Source organism: Hipposideros armiger, unplaced genomic scaffold, assembly GCF_001890085.2.
Source record: "Hipposideros armiger isolate ML-2016 unplaced genomic scaffold, ASM189008v1 scaffold_96, whole genome shotgun sequence".
Lineage (NCBI taxonomy): Eukaryota > Metazoa > Chordata > Mammalia > Chiroptera > Hipposideridae > Hipposideros > Hipposideros armiger.
In genome coordinates this window covers 644,107-671,065 of record NW_017731446.1, presented here as the reverse complement: position 1 = coordinate 671,065, position 26,959 = coordinate 644,107, and the positions used below count along the sequence as shown (strand labels likewise).

The 26,959-nt window shown below is 42.9% G+C and overlaps 1 protein-coding gene across 6 annotated transcripts in view; it reads right to left on the bottom strand.

The window, feature by feature from the left end:
• The window catches only part of TSEN2 (tRNA splicing endonuclease subunit 2), a 36,046-nt gene extending 18,139 nt beyond the window's left edge, over nucleotides 1–17,907 (bottom strand). For 2 of the 6 annotated variants that reach the window (XM_019646045.1, XM_019646050.1), the window contains exons 1-4: nucleotides 16,848–17,537; nucleotides 12,332–12,538; nucleotides 10,748–10,829; nucleotides 5,614–5,650 (exon numbers count right to left, since the gene is read on the bottom strand). In XM_019646045.1, coding sequence (XP_019501590.1) covers nucleotides 5,614–5,650; nucleotides 10,748–10,829; nucleotides 12,332–12,520 — 308 coding nt within the window. In that variant the 5' untranslated portion in view covers nucleotides 12,521–12,538; nucleotides 16,848–17,537. The other 4 variants (XM_019646046.1, XM_019646048.1, XM_019646049.1 and 1 more) reach the window with 4 other exon arrangements.
• Between the last annotated feature and the right edge of the window lie 9,052 nt (nucleotides 17,908–26,959).

Genomic DNA, 26,959 nt, shown 5'->3' with positions numbered 1-26,959 from the left:
GATGCTGCACCCTCTACAGCTAAGATGGTGAACAACAGCTCAACCTGGAGCTGGGCTGTCGTGAGTCGCCAGCGATGGCGTAGGCTGGCCCCTGCTGCAGTGGGCTGCCATAAGCTACTGTGAGTAGCTGGCAGCCGGCATGAGCTGTCAAGAGCCGCCGTGAGTGGCCATCCAGTGGCTGGAGACTGATTTGCCTCACCCAGGAAGAGCACAATGATAATACCAATATGGGCCAGTGAAGTGACATCCTCCACAACTAGACTGAAGAACAAAAGGACAGCAACTTGTCGGTTCCCCTTCCCCAAAGCTGTTCCCCTCCCCCAATTCCCCAATAAAATCTTTTAAAAAAAGAGAGAAAATGGCCATCCTTTGACAGGATTTATTCTGTATTATTTTCAATTTTAGAGACCATGTTTTCAGATATATATCCCATTCATCATATAAAGAGCCTTTGTTTAGTACTGGAAAGCAAAAATGCAAATTTCAATAAATATTGTTCACCGTACCTCCTAATGTCTCCACTACACATGGAAAGAAATGATTATGGTTATATACATACATCCAAGCATCCTAATAGAAATGACCCCATTTTCCATAATCATTTTAGAAGTATACTTTAATGAGAAAATACACGCTTAGTTTTGTAAACTTGAAGGCAAGCTTTAAACACTTCCCAAGTTACAGAAAGTTACAGATAAGACAACGGGGTTCTGCCCTGGTGCAGAAGCATCAACACCTACCGCCCCTGCTAGGATGTGTTCACAAGATGTGAAGCCACCGCCATACGTGGGAAATCTGATTGGCGGAAGGCTGAAGAAATTGTGAAACGCGAGCACTTTTGCCTCTATCTACAGGAATTAATCTAAAAAGTACCTAAGACAGATGTAATTTTGCTATTCACCTTGAGTATTTTGACTGTGTATGGATGACTGAATATGCCATAGCTTATAAACTGCTATGTCTCACACTCAATTAAACAAGGAAGTTGGCTTCTGCTGTATTTAGAAAAGACATTTGTGGCTGCTTAACCCTGTCATTAAAAGAATCTCGAAACTGCCACACTGTCTATCCTATGTGGGGATGAGCATGCATTCTTATAGACTGGGAATGGATTTAAAGATGAAAAGCTGGCAGGGCTACTCTAACACTGAAGAGGCAGGATGATGCAGTGATTACATGCATGGACTCTGACACCAAACATTTCGTGTTCAGCCTTGACTCTGTCACTTATAACTGTGTGACAAAGGCAATTACTTAACTTCTCTGTGCTTCAGTTTCCCCACCCATTAGATGGGGATACTACTACTACTACCTCAGAAGGATTGTGTTATATACTACTTTTTATAATCAGGGTAAAAAAATATAGATGCCCACATAACAGTAGGATGTTTTTTCACCTGTATGAAAAATAAGGACACACTTGCATAGAGTTAAAAGAACTTTCTCTAAAAGTTCTTTGCGAAGAATCTTTGCTCTTCACCTAAAGCATTGGCTCTACAGGCTTCACAGGTCTATGAATCTCCTTTCTTTGAACACAAATTTTTGTGTCAATGTGTATTTTTCTGGGGAAGGAATCCACGGCTTTCCTCAAATTCCATGACTCAAAGTATGAGGTGTGATCAAGTGATGTGTGATATGGAGCCTTCCTGCTGTGATCACAAAATACAGTGAATGCTATTGCTGAGTGCCATCCAACGGAAAGGCAGGGAATTTAATTTAATACAGGAAGTGGCACATCAAACCTTAGTAACAGTGTATGACAAGTTTCAACTTGTTCGGTGCAGTTGGGTGTGAGCTACGGTTTAAAGAAGGTGAGTTTTAAAATGTGCCGTAAATCATCCTCTCTTGTGACAATGCTCAGTGTTACACATTGCTTCTGACATGACAATTTCTGTCAAATGAAAACATTATGGTGTGTCCTCATCCACCTTATTCACCGGATATGGTACCGTGCAACTTCTGGCTCTTCCCCAAAATCAAAATGATTCAGGACATTGAGGCAGTCAAGACAGTGCAACTAAAGACACTCACAAAAGAGGACTTCCAGAACTGCTTCAGAAAGTGGCAAGAATGATGGGATAAATGTGTTTGAAGTGAGGGGGAGTGTTTTGAGGGGGATTAATGGCAATGTGTCTTTTACCATAATACATTTGTTTTATTTAAACGTTCACCATATTGTTTGATCAGACCTTGTATGTGAAAGAACCACTGAATTAAATGTTCAACAGTTCCTTCTTTGATCAGAAGATCTAGAACTGAGAGAGATGGAACACACACAGGTCACTGCTCTGCTCTTTGCAAAAGAGTGGTCAAGGTAAATGTAAGTACAAATCCTCACTCCATTATGTTCTTATACTAGCTACAGACCCTGCTCTAAGGCTCAGTTCTTCCTCTGTGAACCAGGGATTACTTGTGCCTACCTTAGGGGTTTGTTGCAAGGATTAAAGATATAGGGCTGGCCGAGTGGCGCATTGGTTAAGAGCTGGCTTGGGACGCCAGAGGGCCCCGGTTCGGATCCCACATATGAGGGCCAGTGACACTGCCCTCTACAGCTAAGATGCTGAACAACAGCTCAACCTGGAGCTGGGCTGCCATGAGTCACCAGGGCAATGGCGACGGTGACAGCAACGGCCTAGGCTGCAGCCCCTGCTGCAGTGGGTTGCCATGGGCTACCGTGTGTGGCCGGCAGCCAGCGTGAGTGGCCGTCCAGAAGCCGGCGACTGATCTGCCTCACCCGGGAAGAGCGCAATGATGTTGCCAACTTGGGCCAGTGAAGCAACGTCCTCCACAACTAGACTGAAGAACCAAAGGACAGCAACTTGTCTGTTCCCCTTCCCCAATTCCCCAGTGCTGTTCCCATCCCCCAATTCCCCAATAAAAATCTTAAAAAAAAAAATCAGTTTAAAAAAAAAAAGGAGACAAGCTATATGTAATGTGCTCAGGACACAGTAAGTGCTCAATAAATATTTGTTACTATATGATTGTGGGGTTTTTAGGGAGACTTGAAAAATATAAACATTTTGACTCAATCTATATCACATTAAAAACGCAAATAACATTTTAATGAATGGAAATGTACACCTTAATTAACTGCTCTCTGAGAGCGGGGGCAGCCATGTGGGGACAAGCGCTGCACTACATCTGGGTTCTGGCGTTGGCTCTCTGATTCTCAGCTAAGTCACTTAGCACCTCTACGGCTGTTTTTGCTCTACTGCCAAATGCCAGAATCACGCCTGCATTTCTGTCTTATGATGATTTCAGATGTTCATTTATGAAAGCTTAAATGAAACTGAGGCTGCAAAAGTATGTAGAAGAAAGCCTCTGAGTAAGACTGGTGATGAAAACAGCCAGATACACAAATGACATATGGCATATGAGTCACAGAGCAGGTATCCTCTCATTGGCTGATAATACTTTCAAAAACCAAGTCCTGCTGTGATTAACCCCCAATACTGCTGGAAACAGCAGGAAGAGAAAGGTAAAAAGTATAAGTCAGAAAACAAAGGGGAGCGTGGCAGAAGGGAAAGGTGGCAGCTCTGATTAGAAACTGTAACGAGACTGATGAAAAGCAGACCCATTTTCGGGCAGCGAGAATACTGAGTGGTACCATGTGAACATGCCTTGGCTTCTCATGTTTCTATGCTCTGAACACACACACACCTTCTATTTCCATAGAACATCCTTCTCTGCCATCTTATTGATTAGTGCCCATTTATCACTGGAAGTTCACAGCAAAATGATTTTGAGTCAGTCTGGTTAGGTCCAAATACTAGCCTTGAGCAAGTCATTTAACCTTCTCTGGTTCTGCTTCCTCACCCATCAAAGACAGGTAAGGGCCTAGCTCATAGGGGTCAAGGAGATAATCCATAAACCTGTTATTAGCATAGTACCTAGCACATGGAACATATTCAAGAAATGCCAGCATGCAGAACTTTATTATTGTTCTTATTATGTGTCAGTTCTTCTTGGGTTTTGGAGCTGGACTGCCTGGTTTGAGCTCAGGTAATCCTGGACAAGGTATCTGCAGGTTCCCATGTGTGGGATGGAAAAGACTATACCTACCTCAAAGGCTTCTTGAGAAGATGAGCTGAGGTGATACAGCTATTCAGGCAAGTAACTGGCACTGCTGGAGCCATCAGTACCCATTGGCTATAATGGTGATGATGGTGATGCTGGCTACCATCAGAAGCTAAGACAAGGCATGGAAGGATCTTCCCTTAGAACCTTTGGAGGGAGCGTAGCCCTACTGCACCTTGACTTTGGATTTCTGGCCTCCAGAACAGTGAGAATAAATTTCTGTTCTTCTAAGCCACCAAGTTTGCAGTACTTTGTTATGGCAGTACTAAGAAACTAATACAAGGATTAATAAAATTCTTGGAATGTTACACTGTATAGCTTACAAAGGGATAACCTTCAGGTAGGTGCCAATCTCGCCTATCCAAAACCTCACATATTAAAGCTGGCTTGATGTTATGTCATTTTTCCTGCCAGCCTGATCAGGATGCAGTTCTGAGGGGTGGCTTTTGAGCTGTTTGAGTCTTAGTGCTGGATGCAGCAAGGTGTTTATACTGCAGCCCCTCCTGGGATGGGGGTTCTGCCAGGTTCTTAGCAGGCCCCTCTCATAGACTAGATCCGACCCCTATCCCCAGCCTGTGGTTTTAGCCAAAGCAGCCACTGGTGTCTCCCTGGTGCCACTGCCTCCTGATCCTCCTCTGGCCATGAGGTTATTGGGCATGCAACCAAAATGGAGCTGTCAGATCCTGCCAGTACATGCTAGAAGCAAGATGAAAAATCATCGTGGGCTTGAGTAGTTTTAGAAGGAAGGGTTGCAACTCGAGCTGCACCCCAGGGATGATGAGGATTTAGATGGATGAACATTTAGTCAACAAAATCCTACCAAGGGACCACTAAGTGTCGGGGCTGCAGAGAGGAACAAGGCATGCTCCCTGCTCTCCAATCTAAATTGAGGTGTCTGACAAATGGCACAGTGAGGGGCACCAAAGCAGACTCCGAGGGGGACGGAGGAATGACCCCAGCTCAGCTGAGGGAAGGGTGGTGAAGAGAAACTTCAAGGGTGATAAGTAAGCTATATGTGGGATGTGCAGGAATAGCCAGGCAGTGTGTGTGCTTGGGGGTTAGGGAGAAATGTACTGCAAAACGGGAACAGCGCAAACAAGAACCCAGAGGATGGAGTCAGGACTCTGAGTGGACCAGGAAGAGCCTCTGTGTAAGCCTTTCTCCGACCCTCCTAGTGGAGAGCAAGGAAGGAGGTCAGAGTCATTTATGCCCACACGGCACAGAAGGCCAGTTCTAAATCTAAGTTTCAGCATCTGTGCACTTAAAGATTTATACACTACATGTTAGTTGTTCATATTTCGGAAGGAATTCAACTGGCAAAAGGTTGGGCTTAGGGTTGTTTTAAAAAATAAACTTAATTAGTGCATTTCAAATATGATTTGATCCACATTAAATTCAGACAATTTTCAAGGACATACCTACTACAAAAAAGGGGGTGGGGGTGGATGTAGACTACCACATCAGAAAAGGTTATCTAAAAATAGATCTGATTTAAACCAAAAATTTTGACCAAGGCCAAAGTTCACCACGACTTACTTCTTTGATGTGATTATAGGCATGTCTGTCTTCAAATCTGTAACAACAACAAAGAAGATCTATTAGTTTAGACAGATTTTCCTTAAGGGGAAGAAAACACTGAAAATCTAGAAAAGACAAAGAGAATTTCAAGATTCACAAAATTACACACCTGAAGGTTGACTAATCCTGTCCAACCAGCAACGGCAAACGCATGCCTCTTACGCTGTCACTCCCTGTGCCCACACACACCCTTGGCGGGTGCAGCTGACCAGTCACAGTGCTCTGGCTGGGCTCAGATGTGAGCTCGGACTGCCTCTTAACACTCCAGCTAAGCAGCAATGGCACACAAGAGGAATCCTCTCTGCCACCCTGGAATGCTCATGCCCTCTGCTTTCAGATGAGAATGTGGAGGCCCTAAAGTTGCACACTTTATCCCCATTCCCTTGTGCTCCATAAAGCATCTTCAGTGAAAGCTGTATTGATAGCAAGGGCTGTTAAAGTAAATTTCATAGTGCTGTTAGTTTTGGGTGTGGGTTTGGGAGTTCTGGTCTCTACTTCTAGGTCTGGCATCTGGCTGGAAGACTCTTCCCACCTAAAATGTTTGTCGGGTCACCTAACAGCGTGGATTTTAGTCCTGGTCCTCCCTGACTCATCCTTGGGGCAAGTTATTTCTCCTTTCCCAAACTCGGTCTCTTCCACAGTGCATTAAAGGTTTGAAATAGATGAGGTTCAGCTTTAAAACCCTATGAAAGTGAGTTCACAGACTTCTACTTCATCAGGAATTTGTCGGTTTTCTCAGTGTCATGACCTCCCTCCTCTAGTAATTTAACAACAAACAACAATTTAGCAAGTTTTACTGACAACCTTCCGTGTGCCAAACGCTAGAGATCCAGGATAAGGCAAATCCCCTTTCCTGAGATGCTCACAGTCTAGCTGGGGAGACTGAGCAGAAATGACTGATTCTAACCCAAGCTGATACGTGATCAAGTAAAGTGTTATAAAGGGACAGGTTAACTTTACCTGGAAGGGTTAGGAAAAAACACAAAGGAGGAAGAATAATTGAGCTGAGCGCTGATTAAGAGTTCACCGGGTGGACTAGAGCGGGGGCGGGGGAGGGAGGGATAGGAAGAGGAAAGCACTGCACAAAGCCTGAGACAACAAATGCTCCTTGCAGGTTCATGGAATGGCAAGCAGCCCCAGGGGGCCAGTGCCAACAAGAGAGTGGGTAGAAGGGAGGGTGAAAGATGAGGCTGAAGCCAGTTTTTACAGAACCTCCTAAAGTGAACAATTGAGATTTACTTCTGTAGGGCAGCCTACGACCTTAATTTGTTTCCTTGGCATAAATTCATTTCCTTCAAATTTCTATCGTCATTTAAAACTTAGTTACTACATAGATCAGGAAAAGATTCTCAACTGTTAAGATTATTACACTATTTGAAAACTTTCTATTTTTTTTTTGTTGGCCAAATATTAGTACCTGCCAAAGCTGGGTGATGGGTATAGGCAGGGTCATTATGCTATTTGCTCTTTTTTCTCTCTTTTTAAAAGTTACTATGAATAAAATTTAAAATATACAAAAGTAGAGAGAATAGTATAATAAATCCCCATGTTCCCATTTCCCAGCTTTAGCAATTAACTCATGGCCAGTCTTGCTTCATCTTGCTCCTGATCCCCAGATTACTTGGAAACAGGTCCTTTATATCATATCATTTCATCTCAAAATAGTTCAGTATGTATTTCTATAAGGGCTCTTTTCAAAAAAACGTAACCACAATATCATTATCACACTTAAAAATTAATATTAATTCCTTAGCATTATCCAAAATCTATGCATTTTTCCTTTTATGGAAAGTTTGACTCAAAATCTGGCCCATCCATTGCAATTGATTGATGTATCTTAAGTTGATTCTAATGTATAGGTTTCCCTGCCATGACTTTTTCCTCTGAAATTCATTTGTTGAAGAAATGGGTCCTCTGTCCTTGTAAAACTTCCCCCAATCTGGCCTCAGATTGCATCCCTTCAGATGCTATTAACACAGTGCCACTCAAAGGCGGTCACGGGCCTGCTGGTTCAAGAAGAGATGAAGGGCTTGTGCTAACCTTTAAATAACTATCTCACTCAGCACACTGCTTAGTTCCGCTCGCCTTGTTTTCACAGCCAGATTTTCACAGAGAAGGAGGCTGCAGGTAAATAGTTAAATAGCTGCAGCTAAATGGAATGGAATCCATTTCCATTCTGGTGCAAAGGTCTTATCTTGCTTCACTTCAGTACTCTGAGCAGCACTGGCTTAACAAGTTCCCCTGTCCTGTGTCTCCTGTGAATTGGTGAAACTAGAGGCTTGATCAGATTCAGGCTCAATTTTTTGGCAAACCTACTTCAAAGGTGATGCCACATGTTTCTTTTAGAAGACACACAATGTCCTGTTGGCTCTTTTTATGTCATCAGCACCATTGTTGATCAATGCCTAGATCTAATAATTCAGTAGAGGTTGTAAAATGGTGATATTCTAATCCTATTATTCCTTCCTTGTTCATTAGCGGGATTTTGCTATAAAGAGAAATCCCTTACTATTTGGTTACCCAGAGAACCAGTGCAGGTTTACTGGTTTTCAAAATGATGAATGCTCCATAGGTGAGTAATGAATTTCTTCTGGCAATGTATCAGTAAGAACTAAAGGATTTAAGCATTTTTGAGGTATTATTATGAATGGATTTTAAAATAAATTATGGCCTTATTCTTACCAATGCTCAAATGTTTCCATGGCCAGTGGAAGCCTCTTTTGAAACAAACCTAGTAGTTTTTGATAGCTTCCTTGCTTCCTGGTACAAGATGTTTCACGTAAAAACTCCTGGCTGCTCTCAACCACTCCAACATAATTAGTCATTTGCTTTATAGTCTCAGCATAACAGTAACAACACTACCACCCATAAAATAATTGCTGAAAACAATGTAAAGATTAATTTGTAGATCTTTCTATATGGCAAGTTGATTGCCCCAATTCTTCAGGTCTTCCATTTGCCAAGCCCTCTGACTCTGGGCCAATGGGATGTTAGCAAACACGATGCAATCAGAGGCCTGAAAAGCACTGATACATTGTGGCTTGCTCTTCACCTTCCACTATAACCATAACAACATGCCTACGCTAGCCTGCTGGAGGGTGACACACATGGTGCCTCCTGCCCCTCATTCCAGTTGAGGCCATCCTAGACCAGCTGACCAACAGACAACCAGATGCTAGTGAGTCCAGCAAGATCCATTACTGGACTTGATCCATTGGAGCAGCCAGCTGACCCATAACTTACCAGATGGATAAGCACATTCAGCCAAGATCAGCAGACCAACCCAGCAAACCTACAGACTTGTGAGGAATAAGGTTGCTACTGAAAGCCACTGAAATTTGGGGTAGTTTGGTAAACAACACTGCGGCACGAGATAACTGGCACAAAGTCTATTTATCCCATTAGGATTGAATATTCAAATTACCACATTTTAAAGTCACTCAAAATAGATTCCCTTTTGTGGCTATGAACAGCCTTGTGATATTTCTTTTCATATTTTTGCCATTGTATGTTTAAGATAAATCCCTAGAAGTGGAATTGCTGGGTTAAAAGTAAATGCATGTACTGGGGCAACTGGATATCCATAGGCAAAATAATGAAGCTGGACCCTTACTTTGCATCATATATAAAAATTTACTCAAACTGGATCAAAGACCTAAATTTAACAGCTGAAACTCTTAAAACTCTTAGAAGAAAACAGGGAAAATCTGTCAGAACTTGGATTTGGCAATGGTTTCCTAAATATGAATTCCAAAAGCACATGCAACAAAAGAAAAAAATAGAGAAATTGGACTTCATGAAAATTAAAAACTTACCATTTCACACTCATTAGGATGGCTATCACCAAAAACAAAAACAGAAAATAACAAATGTAGGAGAGGATGTAGAGAAATTGGAACCCCTATGCATTGCTGGTGGGAATATAAAATAGTGCAGGTGTTTTGAAAAACATTTTGGCAGTTCCTCAAAAAATTAAAAAAGAATTATCATATGATCTAGTAAATCCACTCCTAGGTATATATACCCAAGAGAAATGAAAACATAGTATGTCCACACAAAAATGTGTACATGAGTGTTCATAACAGCATTATTCATAACAGCCAAAAAGGGGAAATGACCCAAATGTCCATCTTTGGATGAATAGATACACAAAACATGGTATCGCCATACAATGAAATATTAGTCAGGATGAAATTCTGACATGGATGAAACTTGAAAGTGTTATCCTAAGTAAAAGACACAAAAGTCTATACTGTATGATTTCACTTACATGAAATATCTAGAATGGGCAAATTCATAGATGAAGAAAGCATATTAAGCTTACCGGTAGTTAAAGGAGAGGAAGATGGTGGCGGGGGAGGAAGGGGTAAGGTAAATATATATATAATTTTGCTAGACATTGCTAAACTCCCCCCTGTAACAGTTGCATCACTTGCACTCCCGCCAGCAATGCATGAGGGTATTTCTCAGGGCCTTTCCAATGGTCAAACTTCGGGATTTTTTGCAAATCTGATTGCTGAAGTGATATCTCCGTACAGTTCTAATTTGTATTTTTTCTTACAATAAAATGTTTTTAAAAAATCCTTTCTAATTGTGTTTAAACCTGCTGGTATTGATTATGTAATTACCATGAGAATTCCTTAGAGAAATACACTAAGATAAAAGATTTATAAATTAAAGAGGACCAGCAAGTGAGAACTACACACATTAGTATTATTTTAACAAATCCACCGATGTCATGGTTATTGTTGTAAATTCTAATCTAGAAATAAAACTCATTTTGCATGCAGGTGAACAGGTACTTAATTACCTGTTCAACATACCCAGTATGTATGGGCAATGCTTAACAGAAAAGCCTGAATAACACTTTTGATAATTCCAGAAATTAGACAAAACACATTTTCACCAATTATAAGAACGCTTTCACCTTGATTAGAATTATTCTAGTTAATATTTTTAGCAGTGAAATTATCAGTGTGCATGCTACGTCTCCTCTATATAACAGAATTTTACTATATACTTTGAGGTGGAAGGCCAAAAGTAAGAAGAAAATAATAACTTTCCCAAAGAACTGAATGATGCCCAAGTTTACCTTTCCATTTGGCAACCAGCTTAGGATCTGAGACTGTGAAGTTTGGACGGCTTCTAGACAGGATACCTTTTCCAAAATAACCCTTCCGGGAACAGAGAAAAATAAAGTTAGTTCACCTTTAGTTATCAATTTCCTAGTTGAAGAAGAATAACTATTTGAGTTAATAAGAGATTTATTCCACTTATCACAGCTTTACATCTTCCTCTGATTGCCTAACGATTACTAATGAGAATCTTAGCATTTTCTCTCTATGAATATTTGAAGAGTACTAGTAAGTTTTGAGTGCACCTCGTTTGCCTCATAACTACTGATTTCAGTCCAGGTATGCTAAGCTGAAGGCTACGGGGTGGGCAGAGGCAGGGTTCTTCTTCACATTTGGGTCAGGAGCAGTGTGCCTCAAACAAGAGCCAAGTCTCCCATGTACAAAAAGCTCTTGGATTCTTTTGTACCTAGAATGGACACATTATTCTCCTTCCAGCTGATTCTAAAAACAACAGATTCCCTCCCACCCCCCATTTCTTAAAATTATAAAATATTTAAGCCCACAGAAATTTGAGAGAGTAATAAAGTGAATACCCTTTACCGTAAGCCTAGACTTAACAATTAGAATAAATGTGTGCAGTGCTTTACACAGCCTTTCGCTTAATGTTACATACTGCAAACGTGGAGAGAGACTGCCCTCGGCCTAGACCCCAGTCTCACCAGGGTCAATGCCACCCAGTGTACCCCACTTTGGGAAGGTGGCTACAATCGATATGTTTTATATCAAACATCTAGAAAAGGCACATTATTGAGACAACAAGTAGGCCGGTGGGTTCCTCAGGCTGGGAGTAGAAGCAGGGATTAAGTGCAATAGGCATGAGGGAACTTTTTGTGCTGACGGGAATGTTCTAAAACGGGATTGTGGCAGTGGTTGCACAACTCTACGAATTTACTACAATCATTGAATTGTTCACTTACAATAGGTGAACTTTATGGCTGTAAATTATACCTCAATAAAGCTATTTAAAAAATGCCCTCAGTGATGAATTGGCTATGGGTGGGGAGAAAGAAAGCAAGCTACGAATCTCAGCCTAAACCCATTACTGATGGAAAAAGCAAAAACTAGAACTTGTCCTCTTCTAAGGGGAGGTCCCCAACGAGGAGAGAGAGCAGATAAGGAGCCAGAGTACATGCTGGAGCCCCATTTGATGTGTCCATGAGTCAGAACAATATGCCACTCTGTGGTTACCTCTGGGATGGAACAGGAATAAGTGGGGAAGTTTTACTTTTTACCCATTAATTTAATTTCTGTAAATTGCTTGATTTTTTAAAAAAAATGAACATACATTGTTTTTATAATTGAAAGACAAGAAAGTCGATGTACTGACCCTACTTCATTGCTGAAATGTGGGTTCAGGGTGGGGGAGTTATCCTCATGATATATGGCTATGGAGCACCTGAGTGGAATTGTAGTGTTCCTACATGGGCCCAAACAGCAAGGAGAGAATGGGGATCATGTATGGTTTGTTTTTGGCGGGTAGAGGGAGGAAGGATAGCTGGCTCAGGGCTGCCAGGAAGCATGCCAAGGCCACCCGTACTTACTTTCCCGTACAGCTGCTCAATATCTTCTGCATTCCTTACAATTACATTGTTGTTTATCATTTCAGCGCGGAATATTTTGAAGTATTTCTTAGGACCACAGTTTGGACCAAAGGAGATCGGAAATGGAGACTCATAATTCTCATACACTCTTCTTTTCCTCTTGGGGGCACGGAAAACTGCTTCTGCCATTTCTCAAGCATAACTGTTCTTTAAAGAATATAATGAAGAGAAAGAAACAGACAGTCAATAACTACACTGATCAAAAATGCGAGTACATTTATACCTAGGCTCAGAAAACTTTGTCGTCTGTGGGGAAAATAGAATAGTTATAAAGCAGTGAACTAAATGAGGGTAATGAGAATAATTTTGAGAGCAGTGTAAATCTCATTCACCTCAAATATCTCAATTAATTCTCATAACAACACCCAAGAAGTCAGTGGCATTACTTCTAATTATGCTGATAAGGTTGAGGCCTAGTGACATGCCCAAAGTCACAATGCTATGCCAAGTCTCCTGATGGCAAGCACAACAGGATTTCTGCCTATTAGGATTACTTCCATTCTTTTACTCAGCCAACAGACATTTACTGAGCACCTACCAGGGGCTCCTAATAATCAGAGGTGCTGGGGATACAAAGATAAAACCAAGAGAGACCCTGCCCTCCAAGAATGAAATCTAGTGAGTACTTCATTTTCCTTAAAAAAGGACCTTAAAATACATTCCAAACATTATGTCAATCATCTTCCAATTTTTAAGGTAAATTGATAAATTATAATAACAATGACAGCAGCAGTTCTCCAAATGTGAGTGGCTAAGAGTAGGATCTCTAAAGCCAGGTGCCAGGATAGGAATCAGTTTCATCACTTCCTTAGCTGTGTGACTGTGGGCAAAAGTTAATCTCTCCGTGCTTTGGTTTCCTCATGTGCAAAATAAGGGTAAAAATAGACTCTCTTATAGTTAAGACCCATATACTGCTTAGAAGAGTACCTAGCACACGCCGAGTACTATGCATGTATTTGCTGTAATTATTATTATGGGGTAAGCACTCCCAACACCCTTATACAGATGAGGAAATAGATTCAGGTTTGGGAGATCTTGTGAAAGTCTCCAGAAAGTAGGGACACTGGACACTCCCAGGTCTGCTAAATGTCAAGTTACAGAGAACTGTGGAACTACTTACTGTGCACCCAGCACTACCCGAGAGTAAAGGAAGCTGAAGTCAGTACCTCTCCCTTCCAGACCTTACACTCAGCCTCTAACTCACAACAGGCTGCAATTCAATAATGGCTACAGGAAGGAAGTCAAGTTGAGTGTATTGTGCGATAAAGACATAGAGCCACAGTAGATGCATTTAACTTAGGAAAAAATGTAAACAGTGCAAGAGATTGGGTCAGCCACTCCCAGCGACAAGCAGATGGATGCCCTGGAATGAGACGGGAGACTTGAATCTGCACCTCCTTCACCCCGGGCTCTGGGCTTGATTTAAACTGAGAGCCTAATCTGGTGCTTGGAGATACAGTGGAGCCACAGCACACACATGTGTAACCTATGTGGCTCCAAGACCTCAAAAGGAAAAAAGTAGGACTGATTATTTAGGTGCCTCCTGCACTCAATACCAGCATCCCACTCAGCGATGGATGCAATCAAGCCTGACACAACCAATGAAGATGGCCAAAGCTGAGGAAGGAAGGTCAGACAATTCAAAATAAATTAAAAGCTTTGTCCAATGTGTGATATATTTACCCATCCTCTCAAAGAGGTTGAGGAACTGAGGATGAAGAAAAACATAGCCAAGGAAGAGTTCGAGAAATTGATACATCAGTTACAAAGGTAAGTATGAAAAATAAGAATCAGCAAGTTGGAAACTTCACAGAATTGCCAAAGTATTCCAAACAGCAAAACACTAGAATAATTTAATTTCTAAGATTCCCCAATGGAATCACATACTGAGCATGATTGTACACATTTTATACACACACACTGCTGTATAGCATTCATAACAAAACCATGTATGCCGCAATTAAGATATTTTTCTTCCAAGAGCATTTTAACTAGATTTTCACTTGCTGATTTATTCTTCAATCCAAGCCAACTATTGCATTTGGTGTTCAACGGAAGAAACAGCAATTTATTCTAAAACTCAAACAATGCTGTTTTGGCTTTTTTGAGGCAGGAAGTTGATCTCCAATGAGGAACTTTCTAGAGATTTCCAGGAACGATTCAGACTTTTATGAGATTTTCACTTTTATAACTTAAATTCTGGTTAGTATTTGACTTTTATATATTACCTTTGGAATTTAAAAAAAAGAGAAAATGTTTAATAGGGCTAACTTCTAGAACTTCCAATTAAATTCTCTCAAACAAGCAAAAATGAAAAGGTATATTTTAATTTGCCTAGTTTGTTTAGTATTTTTGCTTTCAGATTGCTGTTTTACTCTAAAAAGATCAAGATTAAGCTATGATTCTTGATGGCAAGAACTCTGTACTCCAACCTAAGCATGTGTGATAGGGGGGTTCCTGCCACAAAACACTGTTTTTCACAAAATCTCAAAATCTGAGATCTAGTGTCACTTCTGCCCATGCGACAGAATGCACATCAAGAATGTGGATCATAGGAGGCCTTCCACATATGTAAAGTTGTCACAACCCACTTAAGTTCTCTGAGTTCAGTTTCTTGATCTTCAAATTGAACAGGACTGGAAAACAGTCTGGAAGTTACTCAAATGTTAACCACAGAGCAACCATATAATCCAGCAATTCCATTCCTAGGTATAGATACAAAAAACTGAAAACATGTTCATGCAAAAATATGCATATGAATGTTTACAGCAGTATTATTCATAATAGCTAAAAAAAGGAAACAACCCAAATTTCCATCAAGATGCATCAACAAAATGTGGTATATCTGTACAATAGAATATTATCAGCAATAATAAAAAAATGGAAGTGCTGAAACATGCTACAATGTGCATGAATCTTGAAAGCATTATGTTAAGTGAAAGAAGTCAGTCACAAAAGACCACATATTTTAGAAGACCATTTATATGAAATGTCCAGAATAGGCAAATCCATAGAGACACAAAGTAGGTTAGTGACTTCCAGGTGCTGGGGGGAAGGGAGAGATGGGGAGTGACTGAATAGGTATGGGGTTTATTTTCAAGGTGATGAAAATGTTTAACTGCAGTGATGGTGATGGTTGCATAACTCTGTGACTATACTAAAACCACTGACTTGTACATTTCACAAGGGTGAATTTTATGGTATGTGAATGATCTCTCAATAAAGCTGTTATTTGATTCACTAGGACAGACCAGATGATCTCTAGTTTCACGGTTTTGTGGGAGAGCTGTCTTGTGCTGAACTTAGAAGGCAAAGCAGGGGAGGAAGGACTGAATTCACTACTCTCCAAAACTGCAACAGACATTTAAGAAATATTTCTTGGGGCCGGTCAAGTGGCTCCGTTGGTTAAGAGTGTGAGCTCTAAGCAACAGGGTTGCCGGTTCGATTCCCACATGGGCCAGTGAGCTGTGCCCGAGCTGAGCTGCCAACAGGTGGCAGGAAGGCTCAGCTGGTGAGAACACATGCTCCTAACAACAAGGTTTCCGGTTCAACTTCCTCTTGGCATGGTGGGCTGCACCCCCACTGCAACTAAGATTGAACACAGCACCTTGAGCTGAGTGGCTGCAAGCCGCCAATGGGTGGCTGGATGGTGACTGGACTTGGAGCTGAGCTATCTGCGCCCTCCTCAACTAAGACTGAAGGACAACTTGGCTGTTCCCCTTCCCCAATTCCCCAACACTGTTCCAATTCCCCAATAAAATCTTAAAAAAATAAAAATTCTTTAGTGCCATGATAGGAGAACAGCATGATGCAAGATGTGGAATGTAAGATTAGAAGAGGTATCCATTATGGGTAGGTACAACATTCGATGTAGGCACTGACTGTGCTGTATGTTACACAGGTGGGAGGTGGGTACTATCCTCATTTCACAGACAAGGAAACGGAGGCTTAGATGGGGCAGGTCATTTGCCCAAAGCCTCACTGTGAGGGAGGATAAGAGGTTAGTAAGGTAGGGAGACAGGGCATGGTGAGAAGACTGGCCTAAAAGACCTATGTCTGAAGCACACAGAAATGTATAGGAAGGAGTATGTCAGTTGTCAGGGGGTTTGGGATGTGAAGGCTGGTTTAGACTTAGAGCCAGTGCAGGTTATGACAACTGAAAAGAGATTAAGAAAATTAACCCGGGGCGGCATATAACAATGGCTCTCAAGCGTGGCTGTCCTTAGAATCACCTGGGTAAAATTTAAAACTCCTAATGTCCAGGCCTTACCTGCAATTACATCAGAAAATCTGGGTGGGACCCAGGCTATTTCAACATGTAGCCGAAGTTGCCAACCACTGGTGAGAGGGTGGCCTATTCATACACTTACTCCCAATGCCCCTCTGAGGTAAGTATGATTGCTATTCCCACTGTACAAACAAGGAAAGGGACTCAGAGGGACTGAGTGTTACGTACCTGTAAGAGGTTGTTACTTCCTTTCCCAACCCCGGGCATTCCTGGCTCCAGACAACGGCAGTGTTCATTAAGCATATCTACTTTTCTATCAAAACCAGGGCTTGCTCTTTATTCTTTCCTTGAGCAGACAACACCTTTTAGGTGCTCAGTTGTTTATTCCAAACAAAACAAAGCAAAACACAAAGCGGGGAAGGTAAGCTACATTTAGTTTTCCAGTTCCCTGGGTCAGCCTTGCCCAACAGGCCTGGTTAATACCGCCCACTCATCAAGTTCACCTTCTCCCAATTAAAGCAATGTTAGAAACTCTAACTGCTTACCTCCTGGGCTAGGGGAGGCAGGGATAAAAGGGAGAAGGCAAACAATCCTGCCTCTGGGGATCTTTCAAGTTAGAACCTGAGACTAAGACATAAACAAACGATAAACCTTTGAAGGCTGTTGTGAGAATTAAATGGGTAATTGTACGAAAGATGCCCAGTACAGGGCCTACCAGGGGGAGGTGCTAACCAGGCGGTAGCTGCAAGTGCAATAAATGATGGCACACAAGCCAAAAAGTGTTAAGGGCTCAACAAATTTAACTGTCTTAACTTATCCCTTTGCTGGTTTCCTTGAGTGCCCTCCACCCTCCAGCAGCCCCACTAGCGGTTAAGGCTCTTCTCGGGCAGAGACGGTGTTGGATGCACCTCAGCGTCCGCAGACCTGGAAATGGCGTCAATGTTTCCAGAAAGAACGAAGAAAGAGAAGTACGAAGGGCTACAGGTGCACACAGAAGGGTGAGAGGAGTTAATTCTGGCAGCACTAGACAGCCTAGCTCCTCGTCCCGGCCTCAGTCTAGTCCGGCTGTGCAACCCGGAGACAGTCCTTTTCACTCTCGCCCCGGAGAGCTTTCAGAGAAGGCTACGTCTCCTTCTGTGACTGACGGAACCTCGTCCCTGCCTACAGCGCTCAACTCCGAGACACGCCGCGCGCTCCGAAGTCCAGGAATCTTACCTTTTCGGCCGCACGCGCTCGCCGTTACCCCGACAACGCCGGCCAGGGGGGCGGACACCCCTGCCGTCAAGCAGTGCGGTCGCAAAGCCGGACGAATGCGCAGCCGCAGAGCCCGAGGGCGAGCCCGTCAGGTCTTTGCGGAGCGCGCCTGCGCTTAGCTCTTTTCTCGGTACAGCGCGACCCTCGCAGAGTATCTGGGGGAGGCGGCACATTCTCTTTCCTGGTCTCCCGGGTATTATACGGACAGTCCCCCTGCACAGTTGCTGTTCTCGTTTAATCTTCACAACAATCCCTCACGACCCATTTTACAGATGAGATTCGAAATTACTCGTCCAATGTCACATAGCTAGGAGCCGAGATTTAACCCAGAGTCCTCACCCATGGGGGTATGGAACTCTTGAGGCTACCAGACTTGATTACACGACCCTGGCCCTGAGGAAAAGAGTCTGCTGAGCTCAGCCCTGACGCTGATTTCAGCTTACTCAATGCATACGTATAAGCTGCAGCATGCAGGGTGTAAGGAAGCATCCTTTCACAGACACCTGACCCAAAGCCACTGTGCACTGGCTGCCCTGTGCAGTGAAAAGGACAACAGACCAGGAGTCAGACCTGTATTTGAATCTCCCTCACTGGCAGTGTGATCTTGAGTGAGTGACTTAACGTTTCTGAGCCTCAGTTCCCTCTACTGAATAATGGGTCGTCAGGATTATGAAGGATGAGCAAAAGTGTGTTGGGAAGTGTAAAAGTTTCTCCTGACTTGGTTATTTTAAAGGAGGCCTGGTAGGAAGTCCAATATATACCTTCCTACATATGAATCCCATGGTCCCCAGGGCACATACCAACACATGCTAGGCAGTTGGGGAAGGTGGATAACAGGGAAGGGGGGGGGCTAGATGTGAAGGGCTTTGAAATCTGGACCTTTCCCAATTTTCTCTTGTCTCCAGGCTTTGGAATTTGCTGTTACCTCTGCCTGGAACATCCTTCCCTACTCTCTTTGCAGCAGTAATTCCTGGTCACTCTTTAGATCTCAGTTCAGATATCTCTTCGTCCGGGAGACTTCCTTTTGCTTCCCTAGACCAGCTTGGTGACTTTCCTCTGTGTTCTCTATTTCCTGGTCTTTCTTAACTAGACTATGAGTTCTTGGTAGAAAGAGCTCAAGACACCATAGTCCTTAACTGCTCAGCTGAAGAGTTCAGACTTTAGATAAACCAAAATCAGAATAGCTTTCTGTTAATGTTGCCAAAAAGGGAGAACTTCAGCAAGATGCACAGAAGAGGTATCAGAATGGACTGGGCAGGGAAGGGAGAGTTGGGCGAGGGTGGGGGTGGGGTGTCTGGGGTGGGGGTGGGGGGAAGGAGGCTATAATATTGCACTGGAACATGCCAATTTAGGAAATACTGGTTTTAGAACTAGAGGGATTTAACAATGAAAGAGAACTCAGAGGTTGTCCAGCTCAACTTCATATTTTAACTGATAAGAAAAAAGGTTCGGAGGCACTGGGGTAGCTGACCAGTCTGAGGCGGGTGCTGAGATGAGAGCCAGTCTCCTGAACCTCCTCCTGCTCCACACTCAGGGGTTTGGGATTCCCCCATAATGGACTCTCAGGTAGCTGTCACCTGGGGCCTTGTCCCCACAGAGGGTCCAGAGTGGAAGTTACTGAATAAGATAGTCTCCCCCCAAGACTTTCTCCTCAATGTATATTTTAAACCTTTTGTTATGGTCATTTGCAAACATATACAAAAAAGAGAGAATTACTTAATACATCATCACTTCCACAATCTCCTGCCTTTATATCTTGTTTCTTTTACACTCTCCATATACACACTTTTATCCCACTCCTGGAGTATTTTAAAGTGACCCCAGACATCATATAATTTAACTCAGAATATTTCAGTGTGTACATCTAATCTTTAAATTTTATTACATACATACCTATATTTGATTCTCATTATTCCAGTAGTTCTATAGTGTCACCGTGAACTCTGAATTAGTGAATACTGAACTATTGCTCCCAGGGGAAATGTAGGGTTAGGTTCCTGCCAGTCTCTGCCCACAACATTTTCATCGACCCATCAATATATAACCTGGTTTTATGTGTGTTTCTGTTTAAAGACACTTTATTTAATATCTACTATTGATTCATTAACATTGAACTCATGGCCAACAGCACTATAACTCACATCTGAACGAAGCTCGTCTAACACATGTATTTATTTTCTCTGTAAGACACATCAAATCCTTCTTGGCTTAGGAATACGAGAGGGCACTTCAGCACTCTGCTTGGGGTCCATTTTAAACAGCAAAATCACCAACAGAAAGCTCAAAAATGAGAAAAATATAGCACTAAAGAGACTGGAAAAAGCACACTTGTTTGTGGTATGAGAGCTGAAAATGAGAAAGCGTATACACCTCTTGACTTCAGCTGAGAGCATGCATATTGGGAGATACAAATTTTTCTCTACTGTTTGCATGTGCATGTCTGCAAATGACCAAGCACTGTATTGACTTTGGCATTACAAATAAAATTTAGCCAGTAGGTGAATTTGCAAATGCAGAATCCATCAATAATGAGAATCGAATATATATATATATATATATATATATATATATATATATATTCCTAATATTAGCACATCTAACAAAATGAACAATAATAGCATTTATTTGTGAAATGTTACAAAGAACCTCCATGTACTATTTGGGACATACTTATACTAAAACCAAAATTGTTTCTCTGGAATTCAAGTTCAACGTATTTTATCTGACCACCCTAAGGACAATTTATTGGGTATTAATATGTGCCGACTTTGCATTCTATCTTATTTAATTCTCACCACAGCCCTGTGAGATAGGTGTCCTCACCTCTATTTCAGTTGGGGTTCCTTCCCTCACCCAAGTTCTCAGAGCTAGGAAGTAGTGGAGGCCAGATGAGGATCCAAATCCGGGGGACTAGGAGCTTGCTTTTATTTTAACCCATCAGGCTAGATATGGGAGGGCTGTGCATTGACAAAACAGCTTTAAATATGGGACTACAAAAATGACGGACAGCAAGTGTGGGTGGGAAGTCACGGAAGATGGAGATGGGTTGAAGAGCCCAGGAGGCTTCCAGGAAGAGGTGGCCTTTAAGCTGAGCCTAGGAGGAGGTTTAGCCTCGTGAGAGTGGAAAGAAGGGAGGTGGGGTCTGCCGCACAGGACTGGTCCACGTGCCAGGCAGGTGTGGGCTTTCAGGTTCCGAAGAGCGGGGAGGAGCTGGGTCTGGCGGGGACCGGAGGTCGAAGCTGACGATAAGGGCCTATGGGCTGGGCGGGGCCTGATTGTGCAGGCGCTCGAATTCCAGGCTTGGCCTTTGGACTTTACCCGCTAGACAATGGGGAGCCACCGGCGTTTCTGAGCAGGGCAGGGCAGCCCCAGCTGTCACCTCATTGTTTTTCCCAGACAGGGCCGAACCCTGAAGTGTCTCAGCGAGTCCACTAGATGGAGATATTTTAGCAAATTTAAACCACCCAGCTTCTCGTGGACACGGCTTGCCGGCGAGAAAAACAAACAGAGGATCCTCGCAAAGCCTCCGCGTATTTATTTGCAGCACCAGCAACATAAAATGCAAGGGATGTGAGACCAAAATCAAATTACGGACATAGTCCAGTTCACCCTGCCGGTACCACGGAACCTCAGATCATTTCACAGCTTTGAGAGAGAAAGTGTCAGGGTGAGCTGGAAAGGGCAGACAATTTTAACAAATGCTCTGCATGCATTAGCTTTTAAGTCTCACGACAGACATTCAGGGCAGGTGCTATTACCGCATTTTACAGGTGAGGAAACTGAGATACGGAGGGGGTACACTTGCTTTATTATTTACCGAGCTGACACCAGGCTAGCAGGGGAAAGAGTTGACATGATGTGGTAAGGGGGGGTGGGCAAGCCCCCAACACATTGGTGTGCTGGGCCCAGGGTCCCTTGTGCAAAAGGTTGGGCATTGTCTTTAAATCCTACTTTGGTTGCTAGAAAAACCTGTAGCATGGATGATGAGAGCTACTGGACTCCTACAATTTGCACGATTCCAGGTGCTTTTCAGAAATAAGTCTCAATTCTCTCACAACCCAGTGACTTAGGGATTATCACATACCCATTTTACAGGTAAGAAAACAGATTCAGAGAGGTGCAATGACTTTCCCAAGGTCACACAGGGAGTAAGTACCAGAGGGAGAACTGGGTCACAGGTATGCCTGTTTCTGCCCTGTGACTAACAATCAAACACATTTGACTTCTGGGTAAATTTCTTAGAGAAACTTGGGCATAGATGCCGGAAGAGACACATGCAAAGATTTTTTTTTTTAACCAAAGTGTGGTGATTTGTAATTTAAAAAAAAGGAATAATCTAAATGACCGTCCCTAGAGAAATGGACATATAAAATGTGGTTTAAAAGGTTCACAGAATGGCATACTGTGCAGCTTAACAGGAATGAAATAGCTCTTATATACTCGTACATATCAACGTGGATAGATTTAAAAAACAATGGTGATAAAAGTAAGATGCAGAACAATATGCGTCCTATGAAACCATTTGTGTAAATTAAAATACACACAAAGCAATATAAAATACTAAATATATGTATAAGTAAGCTAAACTAAAAATAACAGGAAGGATAACACCAAATTCATTAGCTATCTGTGGGAGTTGGGTAGGAAATAAGAGGACTTTAGCTTTATATTTTATTTCTTAAAAAACAAACAAACAACTAGACGCAAATATAGGAGTGGGAATATAGATGATTGTTAAGTTACTTGTTGTATTTCTTCATCTGTTTTAATTTTTGCCCAAAAAGGTGCTTTGAGCAAACAAATAAATACAAAGCTAGAAAACTACAAGTTGCCAGTACTCTGGGATGGCCTGACAGGAACCTGGGAGAAGGCCACCAGGGGAAGGGGCAGGCAGGTTCTGGCACTGGGAAGCACATCCCTAGACTCCATGAGGGGAATGTGGCTGGTGGGGTCCAACTCCTGGCATCCCACAAAAGGTCCCACCACTTGTGACTGCCCTCTCCACCAGGGAGAAGCGAGTGCCAGGTGAGGCTATGGGAGCCCCATAAGAAAGACAGAGAGGACCAAGAGGAGGTGCAGGGGCCCTGGGGAAGACATCCCTCCACTGTGGGAGAGAGATGGCTGGGAGTGGCCATACCCTCTGACTTCTTCCCTCGCTCCCCTTTCCTTTCGTCATTTTCTCTGAACTCATGGTCACATAAGAACATTTACTGTGTGTCCTTGAGGGACCACACCCACTTTCACGCACCAGGTACTCTAACAGGAAACCACGGGCAATTTTCCCTTTGCCCATATCCCAGAGCTGAGGTGACCAGCATATAAAGTCATGAATACTAATGTCCTTTGCAAACTATCACTCACTAAAAAGAAATAGAGCAAAATAAAGTCTTGCTGCTTTTTTTCTTTTCCCTTCTGCCTTTACATTTGTCATATTACACAAAATAATATGGAATAGAGAGCCTAGCACTTTCCTTGCATTGACTTATTTTCCCACTCATTTATTACTCATACCAGCTCTATTAGTAATTAATTTTATTCTCCCCATTTTGAAGGTGAGGAAAATGAGTCAGAGAAATTAAATTATTTACCCAAGGTAACCCAGCTAAGAAGTGACCGAGGTAGATTTAAACCCAGGTCCACTGCGGGGCAGGGCCTCTGTGCATTCAATACATTATGTTTTATGGTCTCATATCTAATCCTAAAAAGAAGGTACAGAGAACCTTTTGTGTTTTGTTTCTCTGTCTGTCATAGAAATCTTTTTTGTTCCAAGTTGCTTTTGTCTTGTATATGACCCCCTGCAGGTCCTCACCTCTGAGCTCAGGATCATAATTTCCTGGGTGGCTGAAGAACTCTTTGGTTTGCTCACAGAAGACAGGGGAGAATAGGTCCAACATGGCCAAAACCTGGCTTTCCTGCTTGCCTGGGTACATTCACCTCAGATGTCAAAAGGCCTGAATTCCAGGCAAACCAGGAATAATGCCCCAGTCATCAAATTTGAAACCAAAATTCAGCAAAGACATGTATTTACTGCCAGAAAGCAAATAGCTTTTTCTTTTCTTTCTCGTTTTTTTTCGCCCAAACAAAACATCCTCTTATGAAATATGTCCAATTTGCAATATTTACTTTCCCTTTATTTAATAACAGGAAAGGGTTTGCTGGACTTTTGTTGATTTTTGCATTTCTTATTAAAATTCTTAAGGGGGTTTTGGGGGAACTTAATCAGCAAAAAAGGAGGAGGAAAAAAATCTCATCTGCATTCCACAGGCCTTATTAATGGAGGAAACTTGCTGTTTGTTTAAGAGCATTTTCTGATGGGAGAGGCAATTGTCACGTGTTCCAGAGCCTTCCTCTGACTCTTTTTCTTGACTGTGCTTCCTTCTCAGCTGTCTCCAGAGCTCTGAGTCTCTTGTTCCTAGCTTTCTGCCCAAGAAGATGGAGCTGGGGTTTATGCCACATTGCTAGGCTGGGAGAGAAGGTGACATTCATGGAACATCCCAGCATAGTTCTCTGCACCCACAATCTCACTTCACCTCAAATCAGCCCTCCCTCCTGGCAGCCCTCATTTGGCAGATAAGGACAATGAGGCTTAGAAGGGCGAAGTCCCTTGTCCAAGCCCCCTTTCCTTGTAGCTTATATTCCTTGGGATTAAAAGGAAAGGATTCCTAGTATTCATGGAGTCCTACATCCAACTGAGTCCTCACAACAACTCTCTGAGACGATCTCCAATTTTTCAAGACTCAGAGAAGTAAAGTGACTTGCTAGAGGTCACACAGCTGGAGGGTTGCAGACCTGGGATTTGAGCTGTGCTGTGCCTCTCACATCCATGTTTGTTTCACTTCATCACACCGCCTCTTTGGGGCCAAGAGTGGCATACTGTTTCTTGTAATGAAATACACCTCTCCCTCCAATTTAAAACCTCTCTCTTTATGAGGTCTTGGTCCTGCCTTCTTTGGTTCCAGAACTAGACTGCAAATAACTTCAAGGATTTTGTTTTTATATTTTCATGCTACCAGAAATATTTATATACATTATATAATTATTACAATGTTTATTTCTAGAATAGTGTCTTGTACAGAGTAAGTCTTAATAAATAGCATCACAGATAGTCATGTCCCAATGCTCTCCTTCTACAGAGAAGGAACCCAAGGGCTAGAGTGAATAAGGGATTTGCCCAAGGCCCCAGAGGGCCAGCGCCAGAATCCAGATCTCAGATCTCTCTGCATGGTGCCTCCTCATGAGCAAGTCTACAAAAGTGAAACGTGTTGTTCATCCAGCCTCTCCTACATGTGGTACCTACCATGCTGGAGGTTAGGATGCCCAGATAAACCAAACACGATACTTGATGTCAACGTCTCATGGTCCAGCTTGGAAAAGTTACACTCTCATAAATGTGGTCAATGCTAAAACTAAGGGTTTCAAGGAGGGAGGGAGTTCAGGAAAGACTTCAAGGAGGAGTAGACATTTGATCTGGGTCTTAAAGAATGAGGAGGAATTGGCCAAGTCAGGAGGGGCGTCCCAGGCAGTAGACCCTGCCTGAACAAAGGCCTGGAGGTGTGACCAGGCATGGCACATTCAGGGACCACCCAGTCGTCTTCCGGGGAAGAGGAGCAAGCCTGGAAAGGAACGTAGTTTACTGTGAAGGGCCTTGAATGTGGTCCTTAGGAATTTGGATTTTGTCCCATGGGTGGTGGGGACACAGAGGGTTGTGGGAGGGGAGTGACTTGGTCAGATTTAGTTTAGGAAGGTCACTCTGGAGGCCTGGAGTAAAGGAGGATAAGGAGGGCGAGGGCCACCAGGAAGGAGGCTGGGGCATGTTCCAGGCCAGAGATACCCAGCCCTTGCCCACCTAAAATCCCCTTTCTCCTCCTGTCCTTGAATGAAATCTTTCCTGTCCTTCTTGCTCCAGGCACCCTTCCAGACCACATACCCGGAGCCCCTCTTCCTGGTTCCTCTAGTACTTTATTCTTTGGGCCCTGCCGTCGCACCTTCCTCTCCACTCTCAAAGTCCTCTAGGGCAATGGATCTTAACCTTGTGGAAGTCAGAGAACCCTGGGAAAGGCTAAGGAAAGGCTTGAAAACTGCACAAGTATGTGAACATTCTAAGCGTGGAATGCGTTGTGGAGTCTCGCAGACCCATTGGAGCTGCTTTCACTTATGGAAGGGGGCAATTCCAAGACAGCGAGGGAGGCAGACACCCCACAAAGTGTCAGCTACATTTTGTAAATCCCCAAGGAATGAGAAGGCAGTCTGAGGAGGCAAAGGAACTAGGAATGAAGATCGCCTTGAGAGTTCAAGCATAGAAACCAGGAGGGAACCCCAAATGAACGTAGTAATGTTTCTAAAGAAAGAACATGTCCATCTGAAGAAGTGTTGGGCAGCCAGGGAGGCAGAAGAAAGAGAGAGAGGGAGGATGTGCTGGCCAAGGATTCTGTGATCCCAGTGGTAGGTCTAGCTTGCCCTGATGCCGGTAAACCCTGGGATCCCAGAACCTACCCCTCCCTTCATTTTGTGCTCACCAAGCATCGTTCTGATTAGAATTTGGCTTCCCATGGGGTGTGCCTACAGGGAGCTGGTGCGTTGGCTGGAAGACACGTGTATCCGGTCCCTTTGGCAGTTATATTTCTCGTTGTAAATTAGTAAATTGGGAACAGACAATTCGCAGAAGAAGCAATACAAATGACTAATAAGCAAATGAAAAAAATGTTCATCCTCACCAGTAGTCAAAGAAATGTAAATTCAAACCAAAACCGAGATTGTTTTCTACCTATTGAGTTAGAAAGGATTTCTTTTTTTAAGTTAATACATGTTGCTGGGAAAGGGGTGGTGCAAGGGGCACCCTCATGTGCTGCTGATGGGAGTATAATGCTACCTGCCAGGGTGGGCAAGTCTTGGTCCCATTGTGTATGTTCTTTAAACTCCTACAGAATAGATCCATGCAATCTCATCTGCTTAAAAGGAATGGCTGGAGGGGTCTCTTCATGAATTTGTTCACCAAATGTTTACCGAACATCTATTATGTGCCAGTCTTACCAGACACCATGTGGTGTAGGGGCCACATAGAAATCTTAACCCAAATGCACAATGGT